This window comes from Capricornis sumatraensis, chromosome 5 (genome assembly GCF_032405125.1).
Source record: "Capricornis sumatraensis isolate serow.1 chromosome 5, serow.2, whole genome shotgun sequence".
NCBI lineage: Eukaryota > Metazoa > Chordata > Mammalia > Artiodactyla > Bovidae > Capricornis > Capricornis sumatraensis.
In genome coordinates this window covers 50,194,323-50,215,721 of record NC_091073.1, presented here as the reverse complement: position 1 = coordinate 50,215,721, position 21,399 = coordinate 50,194,323, and the positions used below count along the sequence as shown (strand labels likewise).

Sequence of the window (21,399 nt, the reverse complement as noted above, 5' to 3'; positions counted from 1 at the left end):
TAAATAATTTAATGTATCAGATTGTAAAGCTCCTCCAAAACAAGCAGGATAGGATGTTTCACAAATCAATTAACATATATACCAAGCTATGAAAGTATAAAAATAATGAGCATGTTAAAATTTAATTACAGTTGTAAATTGATTTCCTTTTGTTGGCAGAAAGAACATAGTTTATTAGCCCAGGAACAGGTTCACACTGTTTTAACATCAAGCACTTCCAGCTGAAGCTTGTTAGTGACTGCCTCTCAGATTAAGGGGAAAAAACCCTCCCTGTGGTACATGAACTCCTATTGTTAAGACATAAATAATCAGTTCATCTCCTACATGGATGAGAACAAAGAACATAATAGTACACAGAGCAAAGATTAACTTAGCAAATATTGTATAACCCCATTAAAGATGTAAATTTTAAAACATCTTATGTTTAAGGAGATTTTTATTTTTCTTTATGAGTGCCTCAGTCATGACATAGGTGCTAGTCGGAGGGAGGAAAAATAACTTTGGCTTTTGAATTAGGTAGATGCATTATTTTAAGCTAAAGTAAAATAAAATCCTTTAATTAGTGTCATTATGCTACATATATATGTGTATGTGTGTATATGGGCATTATGTGTATAAAAGGCTAAGGAAATGCTATTTTTTTGATAGCAAGAATATTTATTTTCAGATACTTAGTTTCGTTTATTTTTAAGCCAATGACTAAAAACCAGAATTTACATTTTAAGAAAAAACACCAATGAAAATATGCCTTAAACTTAGAGGTAAAGAGACTGACTTTTTGTACAGCTTTCTTTTTAAATTTTATTCTGTATTTTCTAGTCCAGAATCTAAATCCTCACTTTGGGGAAAAAAAAATGCATTTTCTAGGCTAATTTTTATTCAATTTCACTCATTTGAATTTGAGCTTGATACAGTAGACAACAAAAACAGCTCTGGAGAACAGTGTATACCCCCTAAAATCTGAAGATTATTGGCAAAGGAATATGTCTTCATAGGGAATAGAAGCCAAGAAGGGGAGTAATAATTTCCCCACAGAAATTTAAATTTACTCAAACAATTATTAAAATATTTCTTGAAAATGACTCCCAAGTGTTTCAGGAAAGACCAAGTAAAAATTCTTGACATTTATCCTAACTTTTATTCATCTATTACGTATTTTGCATGATTTATAGTCATTATTTTTTATAAGTTATCTTTAATCCACAAATGTACAGGAACTTTTTTATAGGAAATTTTGCTTTGGGATACCATTTTCAGTGTTGTCGAATAATTTCAGATTTTCAGAAATTGTGCTTTTTCCTCCACTCTAATTTATCTTTTAAAAATCAATAATTTCATATGTAATATAATGTTTAGTTTTCATTTATGAAAGGTTTGCACATCATTTGTTGTTATTATTTAGTCACTAAGTTGTGTCCAGCTCTTTTGCAAACCCATGAACTGCAGCCTTCCAGGCTCCTCTGTCCATGGGATTCTCCTGGCAAGAATACTGAAGTGGGTTGCCATTCCCTTCTCCAGGCGATCTTTCTGAACCAGGGATTGAACCCGCATCTTCTGCTTGGCAGGCAGGCAGAGTCTTTACTACAGAGCCACCTAGGAAGCCCATTACACATCATTAGGTTAATAAATTGCATATTAATATTACTTTGACATCAGACCTCTCATATTTGATAATTTTGTTCACAGGATTGTTGACTGTTGATTCTTAAGGCTATTACCTGTATACCTGGGGCAGGATTTTTGCCTGTATTGAGATGCTTCTTTATCTTTTTTGTTTCAATTTTATTTGCATTTTTCCCTCTGTTTTATCTGCAGTGCCTTTGTTGCCGAGTTTCTAACCTTCAGCAGACTCAAGGTATCACCTTTCACTGGAATGCTTTCAGAGTTGTCATTCTACTCACTTTTCCTTATTGTTGCCTTCTGTAAAGCTTTCCTTAGTCTTATTACAATGATGTCTTCCCTATATTCTGCATCTCCCTTTGGGATAGTGTGAGGAATATAAGCTTTGAAAATTCAGATTGTATTCAAATCCAGTGTAGTTTTTACTGCTGTTAGCTCAGTGACCTTGAATATTTATTAACCTTTCTGAAGTTGTTTCCTGTTCTGGAAATAAGCTTTATTTATAGTACCTAACTCACAGCTGGCCTCTTGTGAGGACTAAAGGAATTAAAGTGCCCAGTACACTGCCTGTTATTTGTAGTCTGTAGATGCAGATCTCTCGATGTCTATATCTAGTCTGTAGAGCCTGGACTTAATAGCAAGTTCCCATCCCTCTACCATTAATTACCCATGGTCACTAATAAATACTAAGTAGTTTCCCATACCTCTTATTTCTCTTCTCTCAAGTTTTGTCCATATATCTCTGCCAGATCTTGAGAAAAGAGTGAATGCCAGTTACATAATGTGTAATTTGAAGAGCAGTAGAAGAAAAGATAAAAGCACTGAACTGGGGTCTTTACTATAGTCATAGTCTTGACAGACTACCTTCTAATATTCATCAGTACCCCAAGTGAGGCACTATTTTGGCTAAACACTTTTAATATGTTAATTATTCTTAGGATTACAACTTAATTTAAAATTTGTTGTTACAGCTCTAAAATATTTTGTAGTAGACCTCTTGCATGATATATATGTTATATTCTTTTTCATTAGGACTTCTGCATTTGTAACTTGAAATATGTCAAACATACTAATTTGTTTGGGGTGACTGAGTAGGGTCTGATAATGCCAGTCATCCTTTTATGATGTCTGTTTTCACATCTGTGAAACAAGGCACTGATCTCCCAAGATTTCCAGTCCTGATGGGCTGGCTCTCAATTTTCTTTCATAATAATTTTATATTGGAACACTTTAGTATTTATTGTTTAAAGTGCATTCGTTTTCTGTGGACCCCAAACGAACAAAAGCAAAATTTTCACCATTTAAAACAATAAAAATAAAAAGTAGAATTTGGGAAAATTTAGAACACTGAAGGTGGGATTTACATAATAGTTTGCTATAATCCTCCTGTGCTTTAGAGTGAGTAATAAGTTGTGTTAGCCACAGGTTTGGAGCAACTTTGTGATGTCTTTATGGGCTCACAGCATGAAACCAACAGCTACAAATTCTTGTGGCTGAACCACAAGTCACAACTAATTATCAAACTTTAAACAGGAAAATCTGTAATCTATAAACTTAAAAACCCATATAACCTCAACCCAGTGGCATATTGATATTGAAATAATTAATATTCTTAAACTTGCCCACTTTGAGCAGTCTTTTATCAAGTAGTTTTTGTAAATCCCTGTAAATAAAGATCAAAAATGTTTTTATTTCTATGAGTAGATTTAAGTATCTGCTTCATAGGTACTTGTTATTTTGAGACAAAATGCCTTCTAGCAGTTTATAAGTTCTCAAAGCCCTCTATATTTTGTGTATTTTTTCAATGTAGTTAATTTTTAAATAAAAATATTTTTGAATTGCTATAGATTTATGTTCAGTTGTAAGAAAAAAATAAGGGCTCTTTCTTGCTATATGCCCTTTACTCAGTTTCACAACCAGTAAATTGATATTGATGTGATCTACTGATCTTAATTAAATTTTCCACTTTTGCATTTATTCATTTTTGTCTATATCTGTGCATATTGGTTATTTGAAATTTTATTCTATGTGTAGGTTTGTGTATCTCCCTCCATAGACAATATACCAGTTCTGTAATCACAAGGACCCCTCCTTTTATAACCGCACTCACCTTTCTCTTGCCTTTTCCCCCAGTCCCTGGCAACCACTAATCTCCACCTTCTAAAATTTTGTCGTTTCAAAACTTTGTATAAACAGATTTATACAGTATTTAACATTTGAGATTGGCTTTTTGTCATTCGGCATAAATGCCTTTGAGAGTCATCCAAATTGTTGCATGTACCAATAGTTCATTCTTTTTTTTTGCTGCTGAGTTGTATTCCATGATATGAAATACATAGTTTGTTCAACTCTGCACCCATTGAAGGCTCTCTGGGTTCTTTCCAGTGTTTGGTTGTCACAATTAAAACTACTGTGAATGCTCATGTACAGATTTTTGTGTGAACATATACAAAAGAGGCAGCTACTGTTAATATGGTAATTGCATGTTTAATTTCCTAAGTGGTATCAATGTTTTACTACCTCCAATGAAATAAGATAACCTTACTTCTTTCTAAGTTCTTTTAACTTCCTCCTTTTTAAATATCATTGTTTTGAGGATCAGGTGATAATCAGTTTTTAATCAAATATGAGTTAGAAAACTCATGAGATAGTCTGCTTTATCCATACTTCTGCCTTTCTGTTGTTCTTTATTCCTTTTTCATGCTCAGGGTTCCTTCTTTTGTTATTTCCTTTTTGTTTAAAGAACTCCATTTAGCCATGTTTCAAAGATGGGTCTGCTACTTACTGAATCTTTAGTTTTACCTCATGTGAGAATGTCTTTGCTGCTGCTTCTGCTAGGTCACTTCAGTCGTGTCCGACTCTGTGCGACCCCATAGACCACAGCCCACCAGGCTCCCCCGTCCCTGGGATTCTCCAGGCAAGAACACGAGTGGGTTGCCATTTCCGTCTCCAATGCGTGAAAGTGAAAAGTGAAAGTGAAGTCGCTCAGTTGTGGCTGACCCTCAGCGACCCCATGGACTGCAGCCTTCCAGGCTCCTCCGTCCATGGGATTTCCCAGGCAAGAGAACTGGAGTGGGGTGCCATTGCCTTCTCCAGAGAATGTCTTTATTTCCACTTTATTCACAAGGGATATTTTTGCCAGATATAGAACTTAGGGTTACCATTTCTTTGGGCCTGGACTCCTGTTTAGTCCAGGAGAGAAATAAGCCTACCTGCCTAGCTTTCTGTTCTGGATTAGGGATCAGGAGATGCTGAGCCTACATCACCTTGTGCAGTTGCTGCAGCCATAAGACATCCTGTCTCCACATTATTCCTCCAGTCCTGGAAGTAGTCTGCCTTCCTCTTTCTGCCTTTCAGAGTCCTTTGGTAAGGTTATTTCCAGGGTTTAATAGTTGTGCTTAGCTGGAAAGAACTGTAAATATGAATCTAAGCCATGTTATCTGGACCAGAAGTCCTCCTGTATTTTTTTAAAATGTGTTTTCTTCTGGCTTGGCTTGCTGTTAGTATTTGTTTATGAAACATGTTCTAGGTTTATTTAAAGCTCAGTTGGATGAGAAGTTTTCTGTAACTTATACAGTGCTAAAAAGGACTTCAAAATATTAAAATATATTTTGCCATTATTTAGAGAGCTTTGCCCCAACAAAGATGAAATCCTTCTAAGATCAATTTTATTGGCTACAAGATACTCCTGTTTATTCTTATTTGTTGCAACTAAAACACTTCCTTCATTTGGGGCCTTAACAACAGTAATGACTCTTGTGTGTCTATTTTCTGTGTTGCTAAATCCTTGGCTGCTGCAGCAGATGGGAAAGACCAATTCCACTTCTATCTTATGATTGCACATGCTCACATACAAAACTAAGTCTGGTCCTGAGTACCCTTACTAGTCTACAGGCTTTTGCCATATTCCTGTTGATCATAGCAAATTATTTAGACGTTAATGCCAGCCTGCAGATAGGAGGATCTCATCATTTTGTCATGAACACTTAATGTTGGGCAAGGAAGTAAATCAGTATTTTTTATGATCCTGTTCATCTTTGAATGTGCAGCACCTAGACCAAGTCCTCAAAAGTTTCATGGATATGCAGTGGGAAATAAAATTAGGGATTCAATAATGGGGACAAGGTGGGTATTCTTGTACTTATACACGTATAGAAATAATTTTCCACAAGTTCCATATATTTTCCCAGAATTTTTCATCTAGGCATAAATTAATATGTTTGATATTCAAAATGTTGACCCCGTGTTGTTGTTCAGTTGCTCAGTTATGTCCGACTCTTTGCGACCCCGTGGACTGCAGCACATCAGGCTTCCCTGTCCTTCACCATCTCCCAGAGCTTGCTCAAACTCATGTCCATTGAGTCAGTGAGCCATCCAACCATCTCATCCTCTGTCGTCCCCTTCTCCTTCTGCCTTCACGCTTTCCCAGCATCAGGGTATTTTCTAATGAGTTGGTTCTTTGCATCAGGTGGCCAAAGTATTGGAGCTTCAGTTTCAGCATCAGTTTTTAAGTTAATCTTTCTACTTAATTTTTTCAGTTGACTTTTAGCATCATTTTCATAAACTATCAAAGTACTTCTAAGTTGTTGGTATTTGTACATTTCTTTATGTAATGTTCTCCTAAATTATGTATTTGTGTGTTGTTTCTGTTCATATGGTAACTCAAGAAATTAAAAGACTCTGAAATTAGGTTTTTTTAATGTGAGAAATCACATTATAATTTGTTTCATTTTAGTTTAGATTTTTGTGTATATTAGCATCTCCTAAATCAGACCCCATCCATCTTCCCCTGCCAAATTGAGCAATCATCTTACTAAGATTTTGAAAATACCTTTTGACTGCTACATCTTAAAGTGATACTGTATGCTTTGTACAATTTATGTGATTTATGTATCCATGGAATCTTGGTAGAACTGATTAAAAGGACTATCTGTTTCAATGTAATTGCCTTTGATAATTAACGTTAACTAATACAGTAAAAGTAATGAAACAGTGAGATACCTGAAAATATTCTTGAAATTCTAACTTAACTAGATTAAAGGCAGATTTTGTGTTTATGAAAAAATGGAAGAGTAAATTTAGCCTATAATTTGGATTAGAGTTGAATTAAATATGTGAGAGTATTTGAATCACAGGAAAGTAGAAGTTATAAGAAATAATATAAGGAAATGCCAGTAGGAGAGTAAAATGTGAGTAATGTTTTCTATATTAAAGGAAAAAGAAGTACTAAAGAAGCCTATTTTAATAATAAAGGGAGATTAATATTTCAAACATTAAAGGGTTTAGAAGACATTTTAAAAGGGATTCAAATATCTATTACTAACCTACTTTAGCAAATGAATCCCCTGTAAAAAAAATAATAGAAAGGAATGAAGTTAATGAATATATTTTGCCATAGGAGATAATATTAACTCTTCTATATAGCCTCCCATTTATTACAATTTCAGACCTACTTTCTCATTATTATTCCTACCTGTTTCTAAACTGGAAACGATAATGAGTTTGTCCTTACTTTCAGCAGTACTCACTTTCCCCTAAAGATCCCATTATTCCTTGACTGCTCGTCCTATTTTGTGTCTCGTCCCTTCATAGTAAGGGTCTCATGCCACTCATCTTGTGAGAGATGGGAGCTTCGTCACTGCATTTTGTCGTTACTAAGTGAGCCCTTCCTTAAATCTCTCTTTAGTTAGTATACCTTCGTTGTTTTAGTTTGCTTCATGTATCTCATTGTCCTTTAACTGTTAACCTTCCCATATTCTGTTTTGTTGTATCTCTCCTAAAGAGTATATAGTTGGATTTATTTTTCAGTCACTTAATCTTTGACTTTTATTTGCAACATTTAGTTAACTTTTAATATAATTTCTAATGTAATTTTGTTTATATCTTATCTTGTTTTATTCTATTTGTCTTACCTACCTTTTGTTTCTTTTTCTTGGTTTTAGATTTTTATAATTCTTGTTTCCTTACTTCTGTTCTCTTAGTTGTTGCTATATAACGTTTATACTTATCAAAGTCAGAATTTAGTGATTTACCATCATATTTACCAGTTTCTTCAATCCTTCTTGAATTTCAGACCTTCCAACTTGTATTCCTTTATTTTCACCTGGACGTATATTTTAGGAATTTCTTTAAGTGAGTAGGAATATTTTGATAGCACACCGTTGTTTTTAGTTTAGAAATTTGCCTTTTATTTCATCCCCAGTTTTAAGAGATTGGTTTTGGGGGGCATACATTTCTGAGTTGACAATTACTTTCTTCAGCATGTTAAAAATATAGTTCCACTATTTTATGTCTTTCATTGTTCTTAAGACAGTTGTCAGTTCAATTGCTAGTCCTGTAAAGATAATGTTTTTCCTTTTCTAGCTACTTTTAAGAGCTTTTTATCTTTGATATTCTGTACTTACTGTTGCATATCTAGGTATTGATTTCTTTTTATTTCCCCTGTTGGATTTATTTAGCTGTTCAGTTCTATGATATGGTGTTCTTCATCTTTTTGAATGAATTTTCATCCATTATCTTTTCAGATATTACTTCTGCCCCTTTTTTCTGTCTCTTTTCCTTCCAGAAATTTGATTAGAAATATGTTAGATTTTCTCATTTTGTCTTTTCTGTTTTTTGTAGTCTCTTTAGTTTTCATTCTGTATCATTTTTTCAGAACTACCAATGTATTCCTTAATTTTCCCTACATCTGGGTCTGATATGCCATATAGTTTTTAATTATATTTTTCATGCCGTTTTTTTGTCAATTCATTTTTTTATCCACTTCATTTCCTGATGAAACTGATACATTGAGCATTTTTTCCAAAGGGATTAATATATGTGGCTCATTACTTTTCTTGATCTGTTCAGAAGTATTTTTTTTAATTGAAAGATAGTTGATTCATAATGTTATGTTAGTTTCAGGTATACAACATGGTAATTTTATATTTTTTTACATTGTTCTCCATTTAAAGTTATTATAAAAAATTTGCTATATTTCTTATTCTGTGCAATAATCCTTGTAGTTTATTTATTTTATTCCTAGTAGGTTTTACCTTTTCATTCCCTCCTCTTTTCTCACCCCACCTTCACTCTCTCCACTAATAATTGATAGTTTGTTGTGAATGTTTATAAAATCTCATACGGATATGTATTTTTAATATTTATTTATTTTTTGGCTGCACTGGGTGTTTGTTGCTGCCAGGGAGCTTTCCGTAGTTGTGGCCAGTGGGGCTACTCTCTGGTTGCGGTGCGTGGACTTCTCCTTGTGGTGGCTTCTCTTGTTGAGGAGCCTGGGCTCTAGGGCACACAGGCTTTAGTAGTTGCTGTGCACGGGCTCAGTAGTTGCAGCTTACAGGCTTAACTGCACTGTGACATGTGGGATCTTCCTGGACCAGAGATTGAACTGGTGTCCCCTTCATTGCAAAGTGGATTCTTAACCAGTAGACTACCAGGGAAGCCCTCATATAGATGTTTTTAATCTTAGGTAGTTTTATCTTTATTTTCTAAATAAGTTAAGCATGGCATATAATTCAGAAAGCTATAGGAAATATATGAAACCGTTTTCAAATAAAATACAGTGAGTTTTAAGTAAACTAATTGGTTATTAGAAAAGAAACCTATTTGTTAAATTTGAGATTGAAAAGTGCTAATAGATAGTAATAATATAAATAGTAGCTCATATTGAATACTATGTTTCAGGCACTGTGTTAAGTTGCCTTATAGATGACCTCATTTAATGGGCACAATACTATTTCATACATTTTTAACAACCAACTTAATTTTTTTTGTTTCATTTAACTCATAAACTAGGTAAATGTGAGCTCTTTTATAAAAATGTTGAGTAATTTAACATTTTTTATCTGTTCATCAGCTTTACTCATATGTACCTTTTAAATACTACTAAGAAAATCATTGATAGAATGACAACTGGTTAACCATACCTCCATTATGAGCAAACACTTACAGTACATACCAGGTCTCCAATTTAATGGTCAGGGGCCCCTTAGTCCTGTTGTTGGAGACATAGTGGCGTGTCTGCTCCCTTGAACACTACCTTTTTCACAGATCATCCTCATTCTTTTAACACATTCTTTATTCGGGTAAGATTATAAGACAGCTTATTAGAAGTTAGCTCTCTCAGCTATGATCACATTTTAGCCATTCTTTTCATAAGTTTTAGAATTGTAGTTAGGAGACCTAAATCCTAGTCAAGTAAGTTTCTGCCATTATGTAGTCATTATCACTTTGGATAAGTCACTGAACATTTTGATTTCTACATTGCTAATTCAGTGCGAGAGTTTGACAAACTTTTTCCAGTAAGAGGCCTACATAGTAAATATTTTAGACTTTGCAGTCCAGGAGACAAAAATGGAAGATACTATTATGATATAAGTACTTGTATATAAGTAAGAGAGAAAACTCTTGTCTCACTCCACCTTGCTGGCCTGTCATAGGTGACCCCATTTGTGGGCATGGTTTGTACTCAGTTGCCATCAGCTCAAGACATTCTTGGAACAAAGAGGGAAGGGAACTGGCTGGCAGAATAGGAGGAGTGACCACTTATGGTTAGTTTCATTCTTTGTCACAGTGGCTTTCTGTCCCTGTGTACTCTTCTTTCCCTCTGGAGAATCCAGCTTTCTTATCAAATTTCAAAGAATTGCTAGTATACAGACTGCATTCTGTGATATTCCCCTCGTAAAAATAAAAAATGCTGTAGAAACTTCATGAGTTGGAAATTAATTCTAAAATAGCGTGGGGCCAAAAGAAAAAAATCAAAGTGGAAACTGGAGTATAAAATTATTTCCAGGATAGTAGGGTAAACCAGTAGAATGAAAAAATAGATAATTCAGTTCAATGAAAGGCAAGAAAGGAATGAGAAAGACACACAGAAAAAATAGAAAAGTTGACACAGTGGTAGAAATAAAATTTTAGAATATCATTGCAGTGAAAGGAAATAGAGTATATATTCCACCCAAAAGGTAAAGGTTGTTAGACTGGCCTATAGAAAATATCCCTCTGCATATTGTTTATGTGAGAGCTGTTTAAAGTTAAGAAAATATAAAACTTGTAAGTTTTAATTGAAAAAAAGCTTTGTATTTGCTAAATATAGTCTTTTCTGTATATAAAATACTGTGGTATCTACCCATCTGTTAGTTTTTAAAAATTGTTAATATTGACAGCTGACTGAACACTGCCTAACAGTTCCCCCTGTTAAATTACAATAGTAGAGTCTGTGTAGTATAATAGAGTGAGCATGAACTCTAGGTTTGAATTCTTACTAAGCCACCTGTCAGTTCTGGAGTCTGAGGAAAGTTACTTAGCATCTCTAAGAATCATTTATAAAATGAGTATAATAGCATCCACCTTGTAGGGTCACAAGGCATAAATGAGATGCTGTGTTTAGAGTACTTGGTACCAAGCAAATCACTACTACTGTTATTGTTTTTATCATTCAGAATGTTTACTGCATCTCAAGGTATTGATCACAGAGTAAGTGAACATATTTTTTATTATTCCTAAGGCATATGATTAAGTATTAAAGATACTGTCACCAGCAGTTACAGATCACCAAGTCTCCTGATCTTCCTTCTTGCCATTGTTGGCTGCTTTTTCTATTGGCCTTCAGGAGATGAGGGATAAAAAAAATTGGGAAAAGAAAATAGGCTACTCAAAGGATTCCAGCTCTTGGGTCAGCTTTGTTTCTTGGATTTCAGCGCACTGAATACTTCTGTCAGTGTTATGCACGTGAAATTATTTTGGATTTTGATTTTTGACTTGTCGAAATACACTTTTGCCATTGTTAATCTCCCTGCTGTTTTCCTGACTGCCTAATTGAGGATCAGTTTAAAAGCAAGACTAAGTCTAGATCTGAAGGATGTATTTCTCATCTAACCAGCTACTCAACTCTGAAAAAGGCCCACTTTCACATTTTAACTGCTGGATTCTCAAGGGAGTGCAAATTTGATATTCTGAGGTATTTGGATAGAAAGTTCATAAAAATTTTATGGAGAGAAGGAATGTCCTTTGTTTATAGTTTTTAAAGGTTAGCAGTCATATGTGTGTTGTTAGTTGAAATAAATTTATCTCTAGTGGAGTCCTTAAAGGTTGATCATTAGTTTGATTAACTAGGACGTTAGGCGTATGTACAAATTTGTGTATACAAATTTCAAAGTAGTCATTTGCAGATGCTCTTTTGAATTCTGTTATATATTGTTATCAAAGTAACTATAAAATGTTTCAGAAACAAGGACATCATGCAATCTGGTTAAACCATTTTCTCATAAAAATACTTTTCTTATTTTTAGATTGCCTCTTTAGTGACCCTTCAGCTGTTAACCCTGGTTGGCCATGACGATCAGCTTGATGAACCAAAGTACAAATGCACAGTGTCTCTAGACTTCATCAGAGCTATTGCTAGGTAAGCATAGAATAATCATTAATGTAAAATGTCTTGAATTATGTAAATGATATACTAAATATAAAAATTAATCTTCCTAATGTAATGTCATTAGTCATTTAAGCAAGAGAAGATCATTTAAGTGCTGAGAATGAGTATTTCACTGTAGAACGAACCCTCTCATCAGATTTACAAATGACAAAATTCAGAGAATTAGTTAACATATTATATGGCAAAAATCAAGATTCTGAGAGTCTGAGACAGACTGGAATAGTGGTCCTATAGTAGCAAGGTAGGATTTAACGGGCAGCTAACTACAGACAACTTGAATATACTGTAGTGTGTGTGTGTGTGTGTGCTAGTTGCCAAGTCCTGTCCAACTCTTTGCGACGCCATGGACTATATAGCCCACCAGGCTCTTCTCTCCATGGAATTTTCTGGGCAAGAATACTGGGTTGCCATTTCCTTCTCCAGGGGATCTTCCTGACCCAGGGATTGAATCTGTGTCTCCTTTGGCAGATGACTTCTTTACCACTGAGCTACCTGGGAAGCCTGCCAGTTATCTCTACTAGTAGCTTCTTATTTTCTCAAACTCCTATCCCTCAGGATTGGATGCTCTTTAAGTGGTGTCCTTTCTTTTTGTTGCCACTTCTAGATAGTTATTTTCTCCCCAATTTCTTGCAGAAATTTGAATTTCTTTGAGACTGTTACAATCTGGCTCTATTTCCCTCTTTTTCTAATTGATTATCTTCTACCAACCTCCCAGCCATTCCACCACATGTATTGAAAAGTAGAATATGTGGTTTACAGGTTTCTTTTCAATCTAGATTCTGATTCTTGACTGCATTCAAACCACAAGTCCAAACATCTATGTTCACTTTGTTCAGCAGTTACTGCTTCAGAGAACAAAGTTGAAACTGAGTTGAGAACTCCTTTCGCTACCTACACATGTACCCATCTTCTGTCTTTCCTTTATCAGTAGATTGGGGTTCTGCGTCCTCTTATATCAGAGGGGCTCTTCCACTTCTGCTCTGAATGCCATCTCCTCCCCTTTTCAGCCGTCAGACTATGTATTCTCAGTGGCACCCGACAGGATTGACCGCTCTCTTTTAAAACTCTTCTCCGAGAGTCCGATTCCAATCTTGTGATTTTCATCTTTATTCCTTGGCTGTTTCTTCTCAAGCTCATTTGTCAGCTTATCCTATCCACTGACCTTTACATTTAGTTGTTCCTTAAGGCTTGGCTCTTTTCATATTTTTTTTTTCCTAGACTATTTTTACTTTACTCCTGACTTCAACAACTATCTATGTACTAGTCATACTCCCCAGTTTTTTAGAGGCCAGACCTTTTTTCTAGTATTCTTGACTTTCGGATATTTCCTACCTGTATCAATATATTTCCAAAACTGAACTCAGGAATTCCCCCTCTTCTGCTTGCCAACAAAAAAGGAATGATGCCGCTTTCTTTCAGTGTTCCCTGGTTCAGTGATCAGCACTGCAGTCTGTCATGTTGCACAGGCCTAAAACCTGGCAGTCACCAGTGACATTTGTCATCCCCCTACTCCCAGTATCCAAGCATTAGTTTTTCTGAGCCTGTCAGGTCCTTCCTATGTTCTCAATCTGTTCACTTTTATCCTTTATATCATTAATGGTCTAGATCAAGCCCCTGTTCTCTCTTCTCTGGTAACCTTCTAATTGGTTTTCTGTCTACTCTTATTCTCTTATAATTTGTTGTCCACACTATTGCCAGAGTGATCTAGTAAAAATTTAATGTCACCCTTCTACTTAAAAGTCTTCAATAATTTCCTGTAACTCTTAGGATAAAAAACCAAAATGTTTAAAGTAACTTTCAAGGCCCCAGTGACTTGGCCTCAGCCTTTGTGCCCAGCCATACCTACCACACACACATCTTCTGTAGATATTTACACTTTGACCACTTTGGGTTTTGGTTTTTTTTTCAGTTCTTCATATTCACCATTCATTGCATATGCAACACTTTCCAAATCCTCCTCTATCCAGCTAACTGCTACATAACCTTTAGATTTCAGTTTAAATGCATATTTCTTGAAGAAGCTATCCTCAAGCATACTATGACCTCCCATCGTCCACGCCCTCCACCCCACTCCCACACACTATTCACAGTTAGTTTATCCAGGTCCCCTTATCTTCTGAGACTTACCATTATTTTATTTAAATAATTCATTCAATAATTGGAACTCATTTTTCTTCCTATAGTATAAGCCCATGAAGAGCAAAGCAGAGACTGTGTCAATCACTGACTTACTCAAACCTTCTCAGGAGAGTGGGAAGAATTGAGAGTAGCACTGAAACATATGCATTACCATGTGTAAAATTAGATAGCTGGTGGAGATTTCCTGTATGACGCAGGGAGTTCAAGTCCAATGTTCTGTGACAACTAGGAAGGGTGGGATGTAGTGGGAGGTGGAAGAGAGGTTCAAGAGGAAGGGGACATGTGGATACCTATAGCTGACTCATGATGATATATGCAGAAACCAACATAATATTGTAAAGCAATTATTCTCCAATTAAAAATAAATAATCTTAAAAATTGTGAGGTTACTTAAAATTAATTTAAAAGGATAAAAACACAGGAAAATACTCATGATACAAACTTAAGTGGTTAAAACAGTAATAAAAAAGTTGTATATCCAAGAAAGGTAGAAAAACCTAAGGCAAGGAAATAATGGTCAAAATTGTTGGTTACTGCCAAGAAATCAGGCAGTCTATCTAATGGTAAAGCTGTCATTTGTGACTTTAACAAGAACACTTTCAGGGATACAGTGGGTTACAAGTTAGGATATAGTGTATTAAGTGGTATTTGTAAGTTGATGCTGCACATGCAGAGAATGCTTTTTATTCACTTAAGATTTATTGTGATGTTCATTATAATCACTATACTAGGCTTTAGGGATGTAGCAAGATGTATAACAGATCTGTATCCTGCCCTCATGTACCTATTTTCTAGACTATTTTTTCTATAAAGAGGAATAGAGGATTGTTACCTACTAAACAGCTTGTGGGGGCATGAGTAGCTTATTATTTTTAAAGATATGAGCATATTTAAATGCTGATAGGAAAGAACTTGTAGGGAATAAGAGTTAATAATACAAAAGAGAGATAACTAATTTAAAGTCCTTGAAAAGATATATAACATGGGATTTAGAAACATGAGTTAAAGAGCCCTAAATGAGAGAGGGGACTCCTTTTTCATTATACGAGAGGAAAAGGTGGTTTCAGATGGAACTGAATTTAGAGATCTGTTGGCAAGAAGTTGAAGGAGCTCTGTCTGATCTGAGGCCTTCTATTTTACGTGTAAAGGTAGAGGCAAGAGACTTAAGGACAGAAGTACAACAGTTTAAGACAAATATGGATATTTGAAATAGCTGCCATGGGGAATGGAAGAAAGTGCTAACAAGGAAAGCAACTTGCTGAGAGTGTTGAGGGCCCAGTTGAGGTTCCCGACCTTGAATTTACAGTGGCACCAATCTGCGAAACTTGTGATCTTCTCCAACAGCATTCCATGTGCTGGGTACTGGGACAGCAAAAGGGTGTAATTGAAATCACATAGGATTGGGGTTTTGCCAGGTGAATTCAGTGGATGCTAGCAAATGAATGCTTGAGGTGACTAACCATCGAGTCTAAGCTAAGAAAGGAAGTAAAGCATGTGGAGGGCTAATAGTCTGGTGTCTGGCACTTAATGCTCAGCAATTATTTGTAGATGAGGAAAAGGTGAAGAGAGGTTTGTACACTGATGGTTTCCAGGTGTTCCAGGTCACTTAAAGGAAATTGGGATCAGGGTGGAATGTCTGAATTTATGTTTTTTAGAAGTAGAGCATTGCTGAATGTGATCATGAGAGTAGAAAAGGTCATTTGAGGTAAAAGGGACAAGTGCAGTGAAGACACTAAAGCTGAGGCAGATCTTGGAATAGAGAGGAAACTGAACTGGATGCTGCATTGTTCACTAAGAGGTGGTGACAGGGGCATAAAGAGTGGTTAGTGGAATGGTTTAAGTCTCACAGGAGCAGACCCTTTTGCACATGGACAGCAGCCTCACATGACAGACCTGCCTGGGCTGTAGTAGAGTCTAACCTCATTGGAAAGAGCTAAAGAGGAGACTTGATCCCTCAGTGGGAGCCAACTTTCAGTTAAGCCTGGTTGAGAAAAAACCATTCAGGGAAGAGGTAGAGGACATAAAGGACCTTCTTGACCAAGGAACTATGAAAGATCTGGACACAGAAGCAGTAGGAGACTGGTTCTAGAAAGGGGCACAGAAGATGGAGGTAGAGTATGGAAGAACACAGCTGAAAACATGCTTAATAAACATTGTACTTGAATTGTTCTTCATGTTAATGGTAGTTGAAGTTTCTGATATTTTTCCCTCCACAGTCTAGGAAGACACTGCAAAATAACTTAATATTGTAACTTAAAGTTGTGTGATTGCAAACTCTCTGAAAAACCAAACTAAGAAAGAAAAATTCAAACTGCCTACATAAGTAAAAGGAAATAAAATAGTACCCCAAGAGAAAAAAGTACGTCAATGAGGTGAAAGCATCAACAACGTGAAATAAAAGGATAAAGGCAAAATTATCCTTCAGTTCAGTTCAATTCAGTCGCTCAGTCGTGTCCAGCTCTGTGCGACCCCATGAATCGCAGCACACCAGGCCTCCCTGTCCATCACCAACTCCCGGAGTTCACTCAAACTCATGTCCATCGAGTTTTGCTGATGCCATCCAGCCACCTCATCCTCTGTCATCCCCTTCTCCTCCTGCCCCCAATCCCTCCCAGCATCAGAGGCTTTTCCAATGAGTCAACTCTTCTCATGAGGTGGCCAGAGTATTGGAGTTTCAGTTTTAGCATCAGTCCTTCCAAAGAACACCCAGGACTGATCTCTTTTAGAATGGACTGGTTGGATCTTCTTGCAGTCCAAGGGACTCTCAAGAGTCTTCTCCAACATCACAGTTCAAAAGCATCAATTCTTCGGTGCTCAGCCTTCTTCACAGTCCAACTTTCATATTCATACATGACTACTGGAAAAACCATAGCCTTGACTAGACGGACCTTTGTTGGCAAAGTAATGTCTCTGCTTTTGAATATGCTGTCTAGGTTGGTCATAACTTTCCTTCCAAGAAGTAAGCATCTTTTAATTTCATGGCTGCAGTCACCATCTGCAGTGATTTTGGAGCCCCCAAAAATAAAGTCTGACACTGTTTCCACTGTTTCCCCATCTATTTCCCATGAAGTGATAGGACCAGATGCCATGATCTTTGTTTTCTGAATGTTGAGCTTTAAGCCAACTTTTTCACTCTCCTCTTTCACTTTCATCAAGAGGCTTTTTAGTTCCTCTTCACTTTCTGCCATAAGGCTGGTGTTATCTGCATATCTGAGGTTATTAATATTTCTCCTGGCAATCTTGATTCCAGCTTGTGGTTCTTCCAGCCCACCATTTCTCATGATGTACTCTGCATAGAAGTTAAATAAGCAGAGTGACAATATATAGCCTTGACGTACTCCTTTTCCTATTTGGAACCAGTCTGTTGTTCCAAGTCCAGTTCTAACTGTTGTTTCCTGACCTACATATAGGTTTCTCAAGAGGCAGGTCAGATGGTCTCGTATTCTCATCTCTTTCCTTAGATAATCAAAATCCTTAGATATATATGCCATGTAATTAACTTCTAAGTAGTCTAAATTCTGATTTAAGAATTACTCCTAGGCAGAGTACCACCAACACTATTTTTGTTTATCCTATTTCTTTCTAGATGCTTACTTTAGAAAATAATTCATTTGTGTTCAGTGAGAGAGAATCTTCTGTAGTATTTAAAAACTATCTTTGCAATGTGTGCCCTGTTTTAATGTTGCCCTTGCAGTTACTTTATAAAATTCTGCTGTCTTAAATTGATACATGTGGGAATCAGTTGGTAAGTTACCTGTTTATATTGGAGAATGGAGGGATGATAGGAAAAAGTAGTTATCATCTTGAGAGTAAATGTTTCTTAGAGGGATGATCTTACATATTCAGTTCCCAATTAATTTAGTTTGTTTTGTTTTTAAGTCCAAAAGCTTTAACTGTATGATTCAGTTTGCTTGTGTACTTCCCAGTGGCAAAGCAGAGAAATAGAATGTCATGAACCTTTTACAAATGCTTAGTGTTTTTAAGTCAGTCCAATCATTCTATAAAGAAAAAGTTATTGCACAAACTATGCTGCAGTGTTAAACAATTAGACAGGATGGAGTTCTGCCTCTAACAAATCACAGTATTTTCATTGTTTAAATTCTAGTACTAGTGTGTTATACAAACATTTCTCTTTACATATCACAGCATAGTTGCAATTCTCTGTTCTCCATACCTCTCATACTATTGTAGTCATGGCTTCATATGGATCATTTTGTATGGCTTTGTAATAGTCTTATCAAGTAACGCCTTCTAGTCCCATAGTGTTGCAACTTTGTTTTAATCATAGCTTCTTTAAACTTTCCTATTCAGTGGGAAAAAAATTAATAAATCCAAAAGACAGTAAAACTTAACATTAAGGTCAATTTACTTTGTCACTTTAGGTTTATAACCTTAGGACCCAAAGTCATTGCAGGGAAATGTGCCTGGAGAGATGTACAAATCCAACTGTCCTTTTTGCCTATGATTAAAAATAGCCTACTGTGTCTTTTGTCTTCTCAGACCCTCTAAAAAAGATGTTTTCAACCAATCATAAAAAATCTTTTCATGATTTTTTAAAAGGTAATTTTTAGTGGTACATTGTTACTAGTAAATTTGGGGAGTTCTGTAATGGGCTTCCCTGGTGGCTCAGACAGTAAAGAATCTGCCTGCACTGACCCAGGTTCAGTCCCTTGGTCAGGCAGATCCCCTGGAGAAGAAAATGACAACACACTCCAGTATTGCCTGGAGAATTCCATGGACAGCGGAGCCTGGCAGGCTACAGTCTCTGGGGTCGCAAAGAGTTGGATATGACTGAGCAAATAACACCACTAACACATAGTCGAATGAAAGGAAAGCACATAAAAATAAATAGCTTTATGATATAGGCAACCATACCTTTTGTGACATTATGCCTGAGATAAGTTTTTTTTTTTTAATAAGTATTTTTAGTTGTTTTAGTACCCCCAGTGATAACAGGTTTGTTCTGGCAGTGTTTTTATGCAACTGAAAAGTTTTGGTGTTCTTCAGAGAGGCACTCTTATGAAACAATTAAAGTACTCTTCATTCCATCATTAGGTGCCACAAAGCCATAGCATCTCATTTGAGCTATTTTTAAATGTTTTTGCATAAGTAGTATCTATAGTTCCCTATTCCTGATTTTTAAAAAAATTTGATATGTCAGTCATTTGCTTAGAAACTTTTTTAGAAAGTGTATTACAAAATGATAGACCAAAACACCAATTAATGATGGTTTAATAAATAAGAGCATGCAATTAGTGAATCTTTAAAAGGCTGTTCTCATATGGATGATTATTTTTGCAGAATTGAATACTTTAAGGCTTTAATTTTATACTTATTGCTAGATCATTATATCTAATTATTTTGACCATTTATTCAAATAATAAACCTCCAAGTCTGAATATCTATAGTGAAGAATGAATTTAGAGAAAGGAAAATAATTATATGTCTGTCTTCTGCTATTTTATTCTGCCTGCCGTCAGAGTACAAAAATATACATTCATATCGTCTGTTTGTTGTATCGTATTCTTGGATCATACAGATTTAGTTACAATACACACACAGGTCAGCCAATGTAAAAAGACTGAAAAGAATGAAAACTACAAATGAGGACAGATGAGCTATGCATTATGTAATGATAAAACAGGTGTTTGGGGAGATAAACAGTGTTCAAAAGCAAAGAAGATTTAAATACTGCTGCATCTGTAATTGCTCTATTCTGGTTATTAGACAAAAAGCAAATAGCTTTCAAATGAAATCCAAACTTGCTGTGCTATAATTGAAATATATGAATGTTGGATAGTTCTGACTTCATTTACTTTCATTAGAAAAGCAAACTTTATGCATGGGAGGGAAACTTTTTAAAGAAACTCTGTTCCTAGTGACAGGAAAAAGCAATGTTAATTCTGTCATGATGCTTTTGACAGTATCATACGGTTGTTTAGCATTAGTTGTGAATTATTTGGCATGTGCTTCTCAGAATCATACGTACAAAGCTGAGCAGTCTAGGGGGTGAGGATGCTAACATACTATCTGTTTTTGTTTATAGGACGGTGAACTTTGACATAATAAAATACTTGTATGATTTCTTGTGAAAACAAGCTTCAAAGCCATATGGACACTGTGACAATGACGAAGCCAAACTGTGTTCATCCAACTACTCAGCTGGCCTGGGAGAGGAGTTCTTTGGCTCCATTGGATTTGTCCAGACAGGTGCTGGCCCAGCATGGAATCTGATGAAAATACTCTGATTGGTCTGGGTGAACGTGAGCAGAAGACTATTTACCAGGGACCCTGGAGTATTTGGAAAGAACGTGTTAATTATAAACAGCAGGGTCTGAGCACAATCTGTTCTATTCTTAATGATGTTATCTTAACACTGAAATTGCCTGAAACCCATTTACTTAGGACTGCATTTTGCTCTGTGAACTATCCCCTGCGCTTTGAATGTGCCAGCAGCCCTTGTATATAAGCCCAGTCTTTTCACTTCCTCTCCCCAGGAGCCTCTGCAGTTGCTTGCCAAAGCAGATTTTCCTAAGGCCACCACTTTAAAAGATCATAGTTGCAAAATATAATAAGTAGAAGTTTTTTGTTATTTTAAGATCCAAGTTTATATCTGTTTATCTTTCACCCTGATTTTCTCAAAAGGCAAGGTAGTTTGATCAGATAGGGCAGCTTTCCACCTCTAAGCCTCCTTGATAACTGCGGTATACTTAGGTGAGATTTATCTAGTCACTCTGGCAATAAACTACTCAACATAGCTTTTTAATCTGCATAATGGTTTTTTTTTTTCCTTTTTTTAATCACTGACCTTTAATAGTTCCACAATAAAAGTTTTCCTGTTATATCAGTTATGAACCTGGGGTCTGATTTTCTTACCTACTTTTGAAGTTTTCTGTTAGCACTTAAATGCTTGAAAATTATTTTGAACAGATTTAAAGTGCTTAATTACAGAGCCTAGTTTTAATTTCAGTTGCATTTTATACTTTCCTTCTTTTTTTGGAAAAAAAATTCTCATAATAGTCACCTTCAAATAGGAATAGGAAGCCTATTAATGTAGTGACTGACACTTTCTATTCTTTGTCTCCCTACATAAGATAAAAGATAGCAAGGAGCACCCTCGCCCTCTGTCTCTTGTCCCACAGAAGATGGTGAAATTTTGTGTTCTACAAGATATTTGGAGAAGCCGGGGGCAGGAAAAAACCATGTGCATT

At 35.8% G+C, this 21,399-nt stretch overlaps 1 protein-coding gene across 1 annotated transcript in view; it reads left to right on the top strand.

Moving 5' to 3' along the window:
* ORC5 (origin recognition complex subunit 5) overlaps positions 1 to 20,994 on the top strand; it is a 75,153-nt gene extending 54,159 nt beyond the window's left edge. Inside the window, exons 13-14 of the mRNA XM_068972808.1 lie at positions 11,907 to 12,019; positions 20,235 to 20,994. Of these exons, the coding sequence (XP_068828909.1) occupies positions 11,907 to 12,019; positions 20,235 to 20,280 (159 nt within the window). The 3' untranslated portion in view covers positions 20,281 to 20,994. The remainder of the gene's footprint in view (positions 1 to 11,906; positions 12,020 to 20,234) is intronic.
* Positions 20,995 to 21,399: the final 405 nt, after the last annotated feature.